Below are 16,241 nucleotides of genomic sequence, written 5' to 3'. Positions count from 1 at the left end.
ATCTCTCTTCCATTTCTTCCGCATCATCGCCACTTTCCTCTTCTCTCGCTATCTATCTGCAGTACCTCCCTCACCTATAGTCTTTTTCCGCCAACATTGTACAATCTTTTCTGTACAACGGGAGACAAACTCCGAGGCACATTCAATAGTATACTACACCGTTGCTTTGTTGGCTATATATACTGTTGTTAGAGAGAGATAAGAGCAACACGCTCTTTTCAAATTCAAACCACTTTATGTCTTCAATCTTCGTCTTCTGTGAGTAGATTGAATATTTGTTTAGTGAAATACTGAGTTTGATGAGATATTAAGAGTGTTTCTTATTAACTGATTGAATGTGCATGTGTTGGTGAGTCAACTCACAAGTGAGTGGGGATAGATCTAGAATTTTTGACTCATGGTGAATGCTCCGTGCTCGAAAGTTGTTTGTGTTGCTTCCATCTGGATATTCTGAACAAAATGACTTAACTATACGAAGGAACTGAACCATTAAAGATGTTAACAACTCCATAAATTGGAGGTATTTATGGTGGTAAAATGTTTGTTACAAAGTGAATCCCCAACAATATATTTAGTTAAACATGCAGATACTCGACTAGAATTGCAGAACTTTCTTTTTTTAATCTAAGCACCAATATATATCTTAAGAAAAAAAATTAATCAATCATTTGATTCCATCATCAAATAGCAAGGTTTTTTAATTTACAGTGAAATTTATGAAAACCAAACTTTGAAAAATGTATGCTACACTAGGTAAAATGTGCACCAAGGAAACATCTACAATTCAAAATACATACATAACATATATGTGTATATATATACACACACATATATACATATATAAAAGAGTTACAATAAATGATAAAATTAGAAAGCAAACCAAAATGGATGCTTGAATAACTGCACTTGCATATATGTGCAGACAGTGAACAAATACACAACAGAGAATTATTTACACTGTGACCATTAAAATGAAAATAAAAATAAAAAACAGAAGAAAAAAAAATTCCAAGAAATGCAGCTGTATATTAACAACTTTTATTACACTAAGACGACGATAATTTCGATGGAGCCACCGAAGATTTACAGATCGGGCACCAATTCTTCATCTGAAGCCAATGATTCACACATTTTTCGTGAAATCCGTGTTGACATTCCACCAAATTTCCGATTTCGTCCCCCACCACATATTCCTCCTGAAAATAATTATGCATTTTTCGTAAAATCGATTTTTTTTAAGACTCCTCTTCAATTCGAAAGTAATAACTAATAACAGTTAATAAAAATTAATTAATTACCTGGCAAATACTGCATTTGATGTCATTATCATCGTCGTCCGATTCTGTAATTTGTACTTTGGGTGGGCCCACCACCTTATATACGCTTCTCCTAATGCATTTCGACAAAGCATCTTCTGGGAGCGCTGTGCTGACTGTACCCATCTTCTCTTCTAGAGCTAATAAATCCTGTCAAAAAATACATAATATTAAGGTTATTATTATCTATTGAAACAAGACAGAATTAATAAATAAATTTAGAGACAAAAGAAAAAAACGAACTTCGTATGACATATTATCGATATCCAATCTCATGTCTCGATGTTGATCATAGAGATTGAGGCCACTTAGAAACAAACTGGTTTCCAATGCAAGTACTTGCTGTGTAAGAAAAAAAAAGATTATTATAAATTATAATCGAAAATTTCCATACGTTTTTATTGCCAAAAAAAAAAAAGACGAGAAAGAATACCTCATGTGTCAGCTCTTCGTCTTGTTCGATCCTCTCAAGAGCTAATAGCACCTAACAAAATTGAAAAAAGATATCACATATAAAAAAAGAATCTTGAAAAAAAAATCCAGCTCAAAACTACTTCAAATCGAACATATAGAAAAGGGCTCGACAATAATTAATACCTCAGCAATTCCATCCATATTATACCGATGACTCATCAACTGCGCAAACCCCGTTTCATCAGAAGTGGACGAATTATTACCACTACCACTCGAATTACTAGAATGTCGGGGCCCACTCGCAGAAAACTGCCTTAACGAATTCCCACCACCACTAAAGGCTATTTCATTACCAGCATTTCTTCCATTCTGTCTGTGTTGAGAAAGCCTTGTTCTTGCGTTCGCACTCGTCGAATCGGAAATAGAAATACCACTATTATTTCTCCACCTACTCGAGAGACTACTTTCTCCTTCAACACTTCTCCTCTTCATCGAATTTTTACCAACGGGTCCCACTTCGCTGTTGGGACGTACGACGTCCGAAATCGAATTGCATTTCAGATTCCTAATTCCGTATTTGCCCCTATTGAACGGCCCTTGTGGAGAGCTTCTAGAAGTTGATGGAAGGGACGAAGATGGCGAATGAGGGGTGTTTTGGTTCTTTAATAATCCGTATTTATGCTGAAATATTTTTCGAGGTCTATTATTATTGCTCGAAGATACACTAGAACTCCCGTATTCTGAAGTATTAACCCCTTCTTCAGATTTTTTCACCGATTCCGATTCGCTCGAAAGACTGCTACTTTCCGAGGGATCGGGTTTTGATTGAGAAGGCATCTTTCGCTTTGAATCAAGATTTGATTTTTTTGCACCAGCGGTCGAATCGGGAGTAACCCTAGTGGAATTCCGGTTTGCTTCGCTTGCGTTTGAAGAGGAGAAAGTGGGCTTCGCATATTTGGCTTTATTATTATTATCGGAGATTCCGATTCTTGGATTTGCATTGCACTTGGTTCTTGAATTGCAATCGGAGCTTCCAAATCTTGGATTTTGACTGCATTTGATTCTTCCGCTGCATCCAATTCGGTTGCAAAACTGAGTGTTTTGATCCCCTTCGTTTGATGTGCCTTTATAAGCAACGGAATATGCTTTTTTGGGCGACATAATCGTGCCACCGCCAGCTGTAACTCTCTTACCGGGACATCGATCCATGATTAGTCGTAGCTCTGTTCCAAGAAAACAAAAAAAAAAAAACAAATTTTTTTTAGCCTTTAAAAAACCTTAACCGACATCATTAACCTCGAATAAGAAAGAATGTTTAGTCATAAGATGAATCTTAGTCAAATAACCGAACACCAACAAGATTATCATTATCGAGAAAAAAATTGACATAGTTATTAGAAAAAAAAAAAAAAAAAACCTAATGGAGCTCATTTCATCGAACGAGGAAAGGGAAGTGGTAAATACGAATACTACATATAAATAGCTAACGTTAAAGGGAAATAAATAGAGATAAACCGATACACCAAGATGTTGAGGCACACATAAAAATCATCGAGTATCCAAATATTCTCCGTGTTATATATACACACACATGTATATATATAGATATATCTATATCTGTGTATATACAGTCAACACAAGTTTTTGTTGCTATTTATCTGTAACTGAAAATTTCTGCAATAACTTATTTGATTGCTTCACACTTTCTATTAATGAAAAGATACTCTTTTTTTCTTTTTTATCAGAATCAAAGTCACCAAAAAAGCTGAAGCAAATATGACTCCTCACTTTCTTCCATATCAAACAATCTGCACGTGCTGGAATTTAAATAACAAATTATAGCAAAATATAAATTCACACAAAATAAAGATGATGATGAACAAATTTTAGTAAATAAATAAAAACTCCAAGAAAGTCAATTTTTCCAATACAAATATATTAGACAAACTTCACCAACCTTAAATTGAACAGGAAACAAAACCCATATTAAAAAAAAAAATCATATTTAATAATTTTGGATAAAAAAAAATAAACAGAGCCAAAATAAATCAATTAACCCATTCAGAATCATCAACAAAAACAAACACTTCATAAATAAATAAATTCGATCAATAAATCAAAAAAAAAAATCAAACTTCAAACACCAATCAGAAATCAAAAAAAAAAAAAGGACAGATGATAATCAAGAAAACAGATATTCAGACAAACCTTGTTGTTCTTTGTTTCTTCACCTTTTCTTTTGATTTTCTCTCTCTTATTACAAAAAGAAATTAGAAAGAGAAAGTAGCAACTACTACGCGATACGAGAAGAGGGCTTGGCCCTTTTCAGACAAGGGAGAAAGACGTGGTGTGGTGTCTATTATTATTATTATTATTAAACTATATACTTATATATTCTGAAACTAATATATATATAATATATATACAAAAAATATGTATATATATGTGCGTGTGAATATAATATATAATGTTAAAGATCCGAGGCAAATGGGGAGGGGAGATAAGGAGAGTTGCACACTAACCATAAATCGTAAACAAATTCTCAACAAACCTTTGCTGGATTGCCGTCCTGCCTTTTGTGTTATTTCAATCGATTTCAGCCGTCCGATTTTATTTGATCTTTGTGTGTTTCTACGGTCAACGATTGGGTTTGGATGTTTCAATTTTTTGGGCCGCCCACAGGTTGGTGTGGGTCCCACCGACTCCCACATAGAATTTTTATTTTTATTGTTTTGGGATTGTTGATTATTTAATTATTGATGGAAATTGAAATATAATTTTTGAGATTCTAATATTTTTAAGTTTGGAGCAATATTTTCGAATTAAAAAAAAAAAATCAATTTTTTTGAATCATAATTGTAATAAATATGAGATTCGATTTTTGATCCGATTTTGATTAATGAAAAAAATTCTGATTTTGACTTTCTCGAGTTTCGATCCGAAAAAATTCTGATTTTGAAACAAGTTTTTTCAATTCGAGCAAAATGAAAAGATAAAAAATAACTGTGTATGATTATTATATTATGTTTTTTTTTTGTATTTTGTATTAATTGATTATTAAATATTATCATTGTAATAATACATTCGGATGACATCACTTAATAAATTTTATTAAACATTTGGCCACAATTAGAAATTCCACTCAATCTAAAATGTTGGCAAATTCTAATTCAATTATGAAGCATCAATTATAATTTATAAGCCTATAGTTAATCTTAACCAATCAATGTTGTGCCTAACTCTATCACCTAACTTAACCCAAGTTAGAATCCATTTTCTCTATAAAAAAAACTCAATCAAAGCCTTTTATATAATTTTGTAGATGTTACATTCAGCGAAATTCGATGAATAACCAGTGTAGCGTTTAAATAGATTTAAATGAATATTTTTAAATTAAATAACCTTTTTTTTCTTCTCACTCTCCACTTACCTTATTTCTATCTAACCACTTCACAAATAATTAAATGAACAAATCCTTAATTGTGGGAAGGTGAATGATGTAATATCATATATTTGGTAGAAAATAAAATTAGGGGTAGGGTTTATTTGTGCCCACAAATACACAAAAAACCTAACAACTAAACCTTAATAAAGATAAGTAACCAAATAATACTATCCATTATGAATGTCTACAATTTGCTTGTTTTTTGTGTGGACTAAACCAATTAGAAAACCCCACCACTAACCTCAAAGTGCAACACTTGGCTACATCACAACCAATTAAATTATTGCACCTCTCTCTATTTTTATTCCATTTTTAATAATAATAATAATAATAAATATACTAGTTTGTTTTATTACATCATGTCACCATCTTTCTTTTCTTGGTCATATCTTTTAGCCATTTATATTTATTTTTATTTATTTAATTGGATTATTTATTCATTACTAGGTATGATTGGGCTACACGAACTTTGGTATGACATTTGATAATTGACCCTTTTAATTTTCTTGATTAATTTAGCAAATGGTACATCAACTTTTCATGTACACGGGTCCCATGATTAGCATTTTGTTATTTGGTGACTTGTGAGTGGGTTCACTTTGATTATCTGTATTTTTCATTAAATAAGTTTGAAATATTATGCTTTAGTATTTAATAAATATTATTTGACCTAGTTTGGGGATGTTGATGGGATTGATAATTGATCGAACTGAAATGTTAAATGTTGTTTCGATTTTTCTAATACCGTTTTAAGTTCAGACGCAATTTTGACCATTTTTTCTAGTTTTGATCTGGACAAAATTCAAAGCATGGAAACTATAGTCATTTAAGTTAACTAACTAATCCAACTTGAATCAGTTAGATTGAATAACTTAAAACATCAAAGTTTTGGCAATGTTTATTGATTAATACATATCTTTCTCATTCGACATCTGATCGTTATGATTCAAGTGGGATTAGAAAGCTAACTAAAAGAACTACAAATTTCGTGTTTAGAGTTTAGCCAAATCCAACACAAAAAACAGTCACAGTCGCGTTTCAAGTCAAAACGATACTATTAAAACTGGAGCGCCATTTATGAAATCCCGTGATTGAATTGGATATAATTACACTATCAATTATAATGCACCTGACTATGTAGCACGAACACAGGAACGCCACCAAAACATAAAAACAAATACAAGAACCCATTTTCGAAATAATTGGATACGACAATGGGGGAAGCTAGTAAATATTAAAAATACAGTCGAACAAAAATTAGACATTTGAGTTTTATACCCTCAACATAGCAAATTATGTACCTTTCACTACTAAATCAATAAAATGAATAAGTTTCCATTTAAAAAAAAAAAATCTATATACAAATTTGATTGTAAACATTAATAAACTTGTAAGTGATGATTCAATGTACACACACACACACACACACACACACATATATATATATATATATATATATATATATATATAAGTCAAATTGAAATGGTCAAAAAATATTATTTAAAACGTACTAATTAAATTAGCTATAAGAGTAAATTAAATTCGAAAAGAATAATATGTATGTAAGTGCTTCCCACGCCTAATTTGCATCTTGGGCTCTGCATGATTTACGCTCTACATACAACTAACCGATTTCCCAACTGCCAAAAACAACACAACTTCCCCTTAATATTCATATATTCATCTTCCTTACATAAATGCCTTAGTTTTTTTTTTTTTTTCATTGTTCTTCAACATTTGATGAAGAAAAGGCCTTATTTCTTCTTTTGACATTGTACAAGGACCAAGGTACATATCTCTTACATTTCATTGTATTTAGTATTAATTGTTTGCTCTGTGTGTTTCTGCTTTATCTATATTCAATTCGCCAGTTCAATTTACGAAAGATAGTCGAAATATCGGAACTCGAAATTTATATTTTTTTTCCATTAGAAATTTTAAGACCAGTTTTTTTTTTTTTTTTTTAAATTGAAATCTTCGATTATCGTAGATACTTGAGAAGTACAACATTATATAGGGATATATAGTTCTTGAGAAATCTTACATTTATTTGTAGATTAATCATATAAATATCAAGGAGTCAATCATATAAATGTATAAATATATACATTTATTTGTGATAATGCTCCCCTTGCATTTATATACAGTTACAGTCTCGTTTGGTTGTCAATATACGATTAATCGAGATATGTTTATATAATTTTTATAAGAACTCAATCGAGATCCAACGCATAATCATCAATTATTAACTAAGAAAAGCACAAAACTAAATGATTTGAAATGAAAAAAAACCCTAATATAAAATGCAGGTAAATAAGAAGTGGTAGTGTATAAAGAGATTATGACATCAAGAACAAGAGAGAGTGGTCCTCCTGGAAAGGAGAAGAGAGGAACTTCTCCTTCGTATTTGCCCAACACGACACAGACCAAACGAAGTCCCAATCCTTCGAAAAACAACTCCCCAGCAAAAACCCACGATTCTACTACATCCGAAAAACCCGTCCCGAATTATCTCAAGCCCACGTTATCTTCGGGCAACGATTTTGTCTCCAAACAACAAGGCAAAAAACCATTTTTATCAGCCACTTCAGACAGCACTAACAAGGCCAGTCTTACGAGAAGAAGATCGTTCGACAAACCACCGTCATCTTCTTCCCAAACGCAAAAATCGCGTGTTTCTCCAAGTCCCACTCTCCGATCTTCCTCGTTTTCTGCGAAAAGCACTACTGCCTCGTCGCAGAGAGGGGTTTTGGAAAAGAACTCGAAACAGCACGGTTTGTACGCTAGGCCTGTAAATACTACTAGCAAGAAGGGGGGCGTTATCGTCAAAAAGCAAGAGGCTGCTGCAAAGGAACAAGTGGTGACTAGCCCTACTGACAAAGTCGATAATCTCGACTTACCTAATGTTCCGGAACCTGAAACGTTGTCCAAAGATCAAGAATCTGGCACCGATGAAGCTGAAGACGAAAAGTCGGTCAAAATTGGAAGCGTTGACCAAAAGGGGTCGAACAATTTGGTGATGGAAGAAGATCTAGAACCGGTAAGTATCGAGCAGAGTGAAGGCGAATCGGAGAAAGATGATAAGGATGCTGTAATTGTGACCGCCAACTCTCCTACAGATATAAAATACGAGGATTCTTCCAAGATTGTTGCAGTTAGCTCTCCTACAGATATAAAACACGAGGAATCCAAGATTGTGACAGTTGAGTCTCCTACAGATCAAAAACACGAGGATTCCAAGATAACGACAGTCGATTCTCCGACAGATATAGAACATGTGGAGTCTCCTACAGTGTTGGAAAACCAGGATGTCTCTCCTGGAGTTAAGACAGACGATCCAGAAATCGAATCACAGACAGAAGAAATAAGCAGCAAGCAAGAGGAAGTTAAAGAACATAGCGTCGATGAATCGAATAACATTAATAGTACTGATGAAAGTGTCGCAGGTAACCCTAATGAAGAGACTGAGGAGAAGAAGAAACAACAAGAAGAAGAAGCAGAAGCAGTAGCATTGAACGAGAAAGAAGCAGAAGCTAGTCGAAGTGAATCCCACGAGTCTAAACAAACGGAAGTGCAAGAAGAAGCAGTTGTGCAAGAAAATGTAAAAGAAGCAGAATCTCACGAGTCTAAACAAACAGAAGTAGAAGAAGAAGCTGTTGTGCAAGAAAAGCCAAAAGAAGCAGAAGATACTGAATTTGAAACTAAACAAGCAGAAGTTGAAGAAGAAGCTGTTGTGCAAGAAAAGCTAAAAGAAGCAGAAGCTAGTGAAGTTGAAACTAAACAAGCAGAAGTAGAAGAAGCTGTTGTGCAAGAAAAGCCAAAAGAAGCAGAAGCTAGTGAAGTTGAAACTAAACAAGCAGAAGTAAAAGAAGTTGTTGTGCAAGAAAAGCTAAAAGCAGTTGAAAATCAAGGACCCAAGGTACAAGTAATGGCACATGGGAAAAAAGAATGTGGAGTGTCGAACGATCATATAGAGGAAACGGCGAGCAGGCTTCGTGAACAGAGGAAAAATAGGGTTAAAGCACTTGCTGGAGCCTTTGAGTCTGTCATATCCTTGCAAGAGACTAAGTAAACATTTAAAAAAAAAAAAAAAAAAAGCCCTTTTTAGTTACGGAAACGAAAGAAGATTTCCGATCCTATTGATTTACGGGGAAAAGTTGGCGACTTTAATTTTTATTTGTTTTTCAAGATTGAATCATCTTCTGTTGAACATTTTCGAACGATGTGGTAAATCTGCATGTGCTTCATTTATTTTGATGTATTTTTCTTTAATCACCTTTTTTGTTGTTATTGATTATCAGCATCAGTTGTGATCTGTACAAAGGCACTGGTGAAATTTGTACAAGAGAAAAACACATTTAGTGTATTTCTTTAACTGGGGATGTTAAATTTCAAAGTTTCAAGTTTTTTTCTAGCTTTTCTCGTATGTTTCAGGGCATTACAGAAATGTAAAAGTTTTAAACATTGTTACACTGGAAAAAAGTATATTATTTTTTTATGGATTTTAAAATAGGGATGGTAATTTAACCGACCCTACGGGTACTCCGCCCCGCCCCAAATTTATCGGGTAATCCCCACCCCATTAGTTAATAGGTGGGTACGGGTTTTAAAAATTTCACCCGTAGCGGATACGGGGCGGGTTTAATTTTGTTGCTTCTGAGATTTAACCTTTTTTTTAATGTTATTCAAAAAAAGAAAAAAAAAAACCTTTTTTTAATGAAGTATATTTTGAAAGAAATATTCTGTACACATTAAATAACAGTTACAAAAATATATTATTTAATTATCGAATAATTCGAAACAAATACCAAAGAAATCTAAACTAAAAAAATAAGTAAAAGGTCGCGTAATATGATATCAGCTGTGCGCGTAGTCTAACAGAACCGTCAAAGCGCGTTCACGATACATACGGGAATCTTCTTGCGAATAACCCCAAATCGCAACACCTAGCCCATTTTCTAGGTTATTCCGGAAGCAGAATCCCCACTATATATAACCGCCATAACCAAAACACTCCAAATATTTAAATTCAATCAGCTAATCACAGAGCTCAAATTAACGGATCAAAGCGAATCCAATTGATAGAAAGCGGAAGAATCAATTTTAGAGAGAGAAAATCGGAATTTGTTGAAAGGGAGGAGAGAGAAAGGATGTGTCTGGTATTCGTGTGCGACGAAGATGAGAGGGTGATCGGAAGGCAGGCGGCGCCGGGGGCGTGCCCGTACTGCGGCGGAATGGTGCAGGCCATGGACGTACAGAGCCAGTGGCGGCTCTGCTTCGTGCCGCTCTATTATAAGACCAAGCGCAGGTTGTACTGCTCCATCTGCTCCCGCCGTTTGGTCGTCCAATAACAAATATCCACCTGGCCTTTTTATTTTGCTCATTACTATTTCATTTTTATATTTTTATATATATATTTTTTTAGAATTTTTGTTTAATTATACTGTAATATCTAGAATTTAGGATGTAGTGTTCATGTATATGTTTTATGGATGATGTAATTTTTTTTTTATGTTACAGATGTCATATATTTAATAACATAATTAATAATTTTTGATTGAATTTGGTGATTATAATACTGAGAAGATTGGCTTCTATTTCCTTGTTCTTGGCTAGGGTGGAAATCGGACGGAATTGATATTTTCGGAAAGAAAAAAAACCTAATTTCATTTGGAATTGCAAACCTAATTCTAATTCCGTCTTAAAAAAAATATTGGGAAGTGGAATGATGAACTTGTTCCAAATCGGAAAAAATTAGGATCGAAATAGACGGAATTCAAAAGTTCTAAAATTTTAATCACCTATAACAGAAAATATATTACAATATTGATTCTATAAGCGTGATTTTCAGAAAATAAACGAAAATTTTCAAGAAAATTTTCAAAAAATATTTTCAGGAATAAAATCGGATTGGAAATCGTAATCCAATATGTATTCCAATTGCATTCAGAAAAAAATCATAAATCAGAACTTTCGGTATTCGGAATATTAACTATTGTTCCAAAATAAGAAATTTTGGGATAGGAATCGGCGGAATTTGGAAATTTCGTTTCAATTTCCGCGCCCCTATTCTTGGCTTACTACAATTTGTCTCGTGATTTACGGTTTGTTTTATGCTACACTCAGTTAATATCATCGAATTATATTATGTATATATCCATATATGCATCTACATGTATATGAATCTAAACATGAAAATCTACCCAGTATATTTCCCCATGTACTCAGGAGTTCGCATCGTAAATTATCTTAATCATAACGAATCATATTCTTAGACCAACTGTTAACAAGAACTAAAAAGAGTGAAAAATCCGCATCAAAATCATTGGTATTTAAATACTGCAATGTCGAATTTGATTACTTACAGAGCTTGAGCTTTCTGAAAAATGTCGAAATGGAGGATTTCGGGTAGGGTTTTGTGGCGAGGCATGTGGGGATGTTCTCAGGCTGTTCTATCCACAGCTTATGAGCAATGCCGCCTGCTTTTAGCTTTTCCGACAAGTTTAGTATCTGAGCTTCGCCTTTCACTTCAAGCGTAACCTGCATTTACAGAAACAATTTCGTAAACTTAGGTACTTGAGATAACATGACTTGAAATGCGATCAAATAAATGATGATTATTTACCGAGCTTTACTGCATATGGAATGTCGAGATTTATTTAGCACTTCTGCAGAAAAGTCGTTAAGGTTGCGTTTGGATTGAAGGATTTGGAACTATGAAATTCAAATTTTGTAATCCATGATTTACAAATCTGAAATGCTTGTCTGGATTATGCTAAATCCCAATTCCTCAAGGCTAGATAAATTCAGAAAATTATCTAATCCAATTTCTAAAATTATCTAATCTAATTTCAGAAATTTATGCTAAATCTCAATTCCTCCAGCTTGAATTGCATTCTAATCCAATTTCTAAAACTTGAAATGACAACAAAAAAAAAAGGCAAAAATTCAGAAATGTGAATAGCAGTTATGGATTAAAAATTACTAGCCTTGTGCATAGAATCGAGATTGGAAGGAGAGCAGTAGAGGAGAGTGTCGGCGTCGTCCTTGTGGAGCCAGACGGCGGCGACGGAGGCATGGCAGCCCTGTGTTACCACGCTCCCCAGCGGCCACGTGTCGATTAAGTCCCTCCGGAGCACCACGTACTGCACGATGGTGTCCGCCGCGGAGATCTCCGTCCCTTCGCCGGTGCTGGCTGAGTCCGCGGTTGCGTTGGCGGCGGCTGACGATTCCATTCGGGCTGCGGCGCGCGGAAAGACGGTGGTGCTGCCTCGCGTGATTCTAGTGGGCCGGGTCAGTAAATGCAGGTTTTTTGTTAGGGGATAACTGGGCATGAAAATGGAGGCCATTTTATAAAGTCCGGTGGATTTTGCAACCCGTTATATTTACGGATTTTACAATAATTTATTTAATTCCCAAATTGGAAATTTTGAATTTCGATTTTTTTCGATTTCTTTTAATATGACGTCATATTAAAAAAATCATTATGCTACATTAATTTGGTAAAAAACATTTGAAATGTGATTTTAAATTTGGGATGTGTTGATTCTATTTCTTGCCCATTCATAATTTCATTAATGTAGAATACTTTCAATTCTATTTTCTTTTATATATATATATATATATATATATATATATATATATATATATATATATATATATGGGGCTATATGCCAAACACCCTCCATTAAAAATTTACTTCTTGAAAAATCATTTATTTGTAAATGATATTTGACATAAATCCTATAGGCCTGAAAACCCATATACGCCCCCACTAATTATTAATTTAGTATAATTATTCAAATTAAAAAAATATTATACACACACATATATATATATATATATATATATATATATATATATATATATATATATATATATATATATATATACAACTTATTTAAGAAAAGTAAAAACAAAATATGTATTTATAATCACAACAAACTCCACTCAATTTAACTCTTTCGATTACTTTCAAACATGATTTGAAAGCTACACGAAAACAATGTCTCATACTTGGTTCCAAATTCTTCTCTCAAGATACATTTCTCTATGACTCGACTGCTACACGAAAACAATGTCTCGTACTTGGTTCCAAATTCTTCTCTCCAAAAACTACACATCCCTTACTATATTCTAGCGGCATAATTTTACGACTGAAAGTCTACGCAAAAAGATAAAAAAAAAAATTCTCAAAATATAAACAAACATTAACTCCGACCCTGGCGCTTGCAGACATAAATATTTTCTCTCTACAAAGTCTAGGCGGCCGGAGAAACTAAAAGGGGTATCACTAAATTCCCCTCCCCTATATATTTTATCTTCTCTTCTATTCGACAACTCACGAAATCTCCTCTCTACTCAACGCCGTTGTCGTTATTATTCGCCCCTTTATATAAAAGGGCGAAGGTAGGGGTGGAAGGAGCACGAGTAACGGAGTACAGCTGGCACCTCGTAAGACCCGAGATCCAGCTGCATCCCCAAATCTTTCGCGTCCTCCAGCCCGCATGCAGATAAGTTACCAAACGGTATATCCTAATCGTAATGGATCCATAGTACCCTCCTACAACAAAAAAACAAGACAATTTGAATCAGTAATCGGAAACATGTAACATTGATTAAAACTTTAATTTTTTTTTTTTTTTGAACGAGGGAAAACTAAAATTAAGGAAGTTTGTAGAGATTTACAGGATTGAACTGAAGGTGGTGATTCCTGTTAGTATAGCTTGCCAAAGGCAAAATAGATCGGGTGCATGGAACAGATCTAGGATCCGTGCACCCGACGGTGATTTCTTGCTCGTTTTCCATTTGTGTGACGAAATCAACTTTCCATCTTTACCCCTGCAAAACAAGGAATTTTCAAGAAAATCCAATCAGAATTGGAGCAGATCAATTGTAAAATTCCTTATATTTTATACCAAAACAAAAAAAAAAATTACTAAGAAAATTGCTGATTAGTTTGGTTCCAGACCTTTAAACAATCATCGGCAACCAAAAAAAATGCCCACGAATCGAAATAAAACTTCCAACGAAAGAAAATTACTAGCAGAAGAGAGAAGGAGATCCCTCTATTAGAAGAACTCTTGTTTGTGTGGAGAATGAAGGCTGTTCTAGGCCGGTTTTTATAGGCGTTTGATACAGGACAGCTGTCAAATCCAGCGCATGCAGTCCACCGACTGCCCGACGCGTAGGGGTGCCTGCGTGTCATGCGTTGATTGGGACCGCTGTCAAATCCAGCGCATGCGGTCCACCAACCACCCGACACGTACGGGTGCCTACGTGTCATGCGTTGATTGGGACAGCTGGCTCAGCCAGCGCATGCGCTCCACAAACTGCCCGACGCGTAGCTCCCCTATGTGTCGTGCGTCTATTGGCGCAAAAATGGGACAGCTGGATCAACCAGCGCATGCGCTCCACAAACTGCCCGACGAGTAGCAACCAACGCATGCGCTCCACAAACTGCCCGACGCGTAGCTCACCTATGCGTCGAGCGTCTATTGGCACAAAAATGGGACAGCTGGATCTGCCAGCGCATGCGCTCCACAAACTGCCCGACGCGTAGCTTCACCTACGTGTCGTGCGTCTATTGGCGCAAAAATGGGACAGCTGTCCTAGCCAGCATCGACAGTATCGAAAAATTTAAATCCAATAAAAAGAACGGATATGCCTGAATTTATTACGCAAGGCACGTGTATCGCACAGTGTAACAACTACTTTTACGCTCCTTGGCTACCTTTCCACACCTAACATTACCTTTCCACTCTTCGGTGTCCCGAAATCACCCTCGGCACACAGAAATTCCAGGTTATCGACACTCCGATACGAATATCTTAACTTTGACTTTCAAGAAAAATTAAGCCAATTAATTTTAAACGTTTATAAAGTAAAGCATTACAAGGGCATGGACTATCATTTTTGTTGCTTTCATAAATTATAGCCAATGGAAACGGTTATGAACTTTTAATGCATCGGCACATATTAGGCATTTATATCATTAAGTCTTCAAATAAAATTATAGAAAGAGAGGCGATGCAATTAGCATACATGTTAACAAAAAAAAAATAATTTCTTAATTCTAAAAATGACAGACATATAATTTACTAACATATATGAAAATGACTCCGATAGGTCTCCATTTTAGTATAATATACGTTTGCGTTTCCGACCACATTAATCAATAGTTATGAAGTCATTTCATTCTACTCGATGGATATTAATAATCTACGATGAACGATGATTTTCAGCCAAATTCATTGCACGGAGTATTACATTTGGTATTAATCAACTTTCACTAGCAACTAATCAATCAATAGTCAGTTAATTTCATCGAAGATATGCCAATATCACTGAAATAATATATTCGAACAAGTTTTTCAAATTAAAGCTTTCTAACCAGTGAATTGTCGATTAAGTTAATTTCGTCAAATTTATTATATTTATTAAATTTGTTCAATTGAAAACAAATGTTTATTTTCTGGAACAAAAATAAAAATAAATAGATTTATGTACACTAAAATTAAGCCCCAATAATCCAATTGAAAACCAGTACATAGTACAAATTGAAGTAGCTAAAAATCCAAAATTAGCAATAAAAATAAGAACAGAAATTACAACCTAGGGTTATGGAGTCAAATAAGAGGGGCGGAATCTTTGTTTTACCACGCTCCGCATTCCGCAGCATTCATGAAGTAGATTCAAAATCTCGCCGCAGCTCCGCCCACTGCACCGCCGCTTCAGCCGGCAAGCTCTCCGAATACGGTGGCGCCACTGGATGACGAGGATTTCTACTCGGGTTGCGCTCCATAGGTGGTCACTCGAGCGATCATAGGGAATATTGTGACTGAGTACTTCTGCATTCTGTGGGCATTTTGGTCTTTTCACTTTTTCTTTTTTTCTTAATTTTAATTTTCAGTGTTTATATATTTTTTAAAATTAATTAAAAAATCCAAGATTAATCATCAACACATGAAATTTGTATTTTGGTACCATGATATATATATATATATATATATATATATATATATATATATATATATATATATATATATATATATATAAGTTATAAC

At 34.5% G+C, this 16,241-nt stretch overlaps 4 protein-coding genes and 1 long non-coding RNA gene across 5 annotated transcripts; 2 read left to right on the top strand and 3 right to left on the bottom strand.

Moving 5' to 3' along the window:
- Positions 1 to 776: 776 nt before the first annotated feature.
- On the bottom strand, positions 777 to 4,137 carry LOC105975326 (RING/U-box superfamily protein). The gene is made up of 6 exons (XM_013000507.2): positions 3,939 to 4,137; positions 1,914 to 2,953; positions 1,750 to 1,800; positions 1,560 to 1,658; positions 1,299 to 1,466; positions 777 to 1,196 (listed from the first exon to the last, which is right to left on the bottom strand). The coding sequence occupies exons 2-6, from the start codon at positions 2,937 to 2,939 to the stop codon at positions 1,047 to 1,049; spliced, it is 1,494 nt and encodes a 497-aa protein (XP_012855961.2). The 5' UTR covers positions 2,940 to 2,953; positions 3,939 to 4,137; the 3' UTR covers positions 777 to 1,046.
- Positions 4,138 to 6,734: 2,597 nt separating this feature from the next.
- Positions 6,735 to 9,685, top strand: LOC105975324 (uncharacterized). The gene is made up of 2 exons (XM_088816262.1): positions 6,735 to 6,963; positions 7,485 to 9,685. The coding sequence occupies exon 2, from the start codon at positions 7,517 to 7,519 to the stop codon at positions 9,245 to 9,247; it is 1,731 nt and encodes a 576-aa protein (XP_088672388.1). The 5' UTR covers positions 6,735 to 6,963; positions 7,485 to 7,516; the 3' UTR covers positions 9,248 to 9,685.
- Positions 9,686 to 9,932: 247 nt separating this feature from the next.
- LOC105975255 (methionyl-tRNA synthetase) lies at positions 9,933 to 10,701 on the top strand. The gene has a single exon (XM_013000430.2). It carries the CDS (start codon positions 10,326 to 10,328, stop codon positions 10,524 to 10,526), a length of 201 nt encoding a protein of 66 aa, XP_012855884.1. The 5' UTR covers positions 9,933 to 10,325; the 3' UTR covers positions 10,527 to 10,701.
- Positions 10,702 to 11,421: 720 nt separating this feature from the next.
- LOC105975240 (Peptidyl-tRNA hydrolase II (PTH2) family protein) lies at positions 11,422 to 12,552 on the bottom strand. The gene is made up of 2 exons (XM_013000419.2): positions 12,165 to 12,552; positions 11,422 to 11,715 (listed from the first exon to the last, which is right to left on the bottom strand). Exons 1-2 carry the CDS (start codon positions 12,522 to 12,524, stop codon positions 11,533 to 11,535), a joined length of 543 nt encoding a protein of 180 aa, XP_012855873.2. The 5' UTR covers positions 12,525 to 12,552; the 3' UTR covers positions 11,422 to 11,532.
- Positions 12,553 to 13,120: 568 nt separating this feature from the next.
- Positions 13,121 to 16,104, bottom strand: LOC105975244 (uncharacterized). The gene is made up of 3 exons (XR_016030703.1): positions 14,147 to 16,104; positions 13,864 to 14,016; positions 13,121 to 13,738 (listed from the first exon to the last, which is right to left on the bottom strand). It is a non-coding gene; the product is annotated as an uncharacterized LOC105975244 (long non-coding RNA).
- Between the last annotated feature and the right edge of the window lie 137 nt (positions 16,105 to 16,241).

This window comes from Erythranthe guttata, chromosome 1, assembly GCF_056151865.1.
Source record: "Erythranthe guttata isolate IM_541 chromosome 1, IM_541, whole genome shotgun sequence".
In the NCBI taxonomy this organism is placed as follows: domain Eukaryota; kingdom Viridiplantae; phylum Streptophyta; class Magnoliopsida; order Lamiales; family Phrymaceae; genus Erythranthe; species Erythranthe guttata.
Note: the sequence above shows the minus strand (reverse complement) of the source record. Positions and strands in the feature narration are given on the sequence as shown.

Bases quoted from the DNA above. Each gene is read 5' to 3' on its own strand.
- LOC105975326 (XM_013000507.2), bottom strand. From the start codon at position 2,939: ATGGATCGATGTCCCGGTAAGAGAGTTACAGCTGGCGGTGGCACGATT. The intron at 1,801-1,913 runs GTATTAATTATT...CAATTTTGTTAG, and splicing joins ATATGGATGGAATTGCTGAG to GTGCTATTAGCTCTTGAGAG. The intron at 1,659-1,749 runs GTATTCTTTCTC...TTTCTTACACAG, and splicing joins ACGAAGAGCTGACACATGAG to CAAGTACTTGCATTGGAAAC.
- LOC105975324 (XM_088816262.1), top strand. From the start codon at position 7,517: ATGACATCAAGAACAAGAGAGAGTGGTCCTCCTGGAAAGGAGAAGAGA.
- LOC105975255 (XM_013000430.2), top strand. From the start codon at position 10,326: ATGTGTCTGGTATTCGTGTGCGACGAAGATGAGAGGGTGATCGGAAGG.
- LOC105975240 (XM_013000419.2), bottom strand. From the start codon at position 12,524: ATGGCCTCCATTTTCATGCCCAGTTATCCCCTAACAAAAAACCTGCAT. The intron at 11,716-12,164 runs GCTAGTAATTTT...CTGTAAATGCAG, and splicing joins ATCTCGATTCTATGCACAAG to GTTACGCTTGAAGTGAAAGG.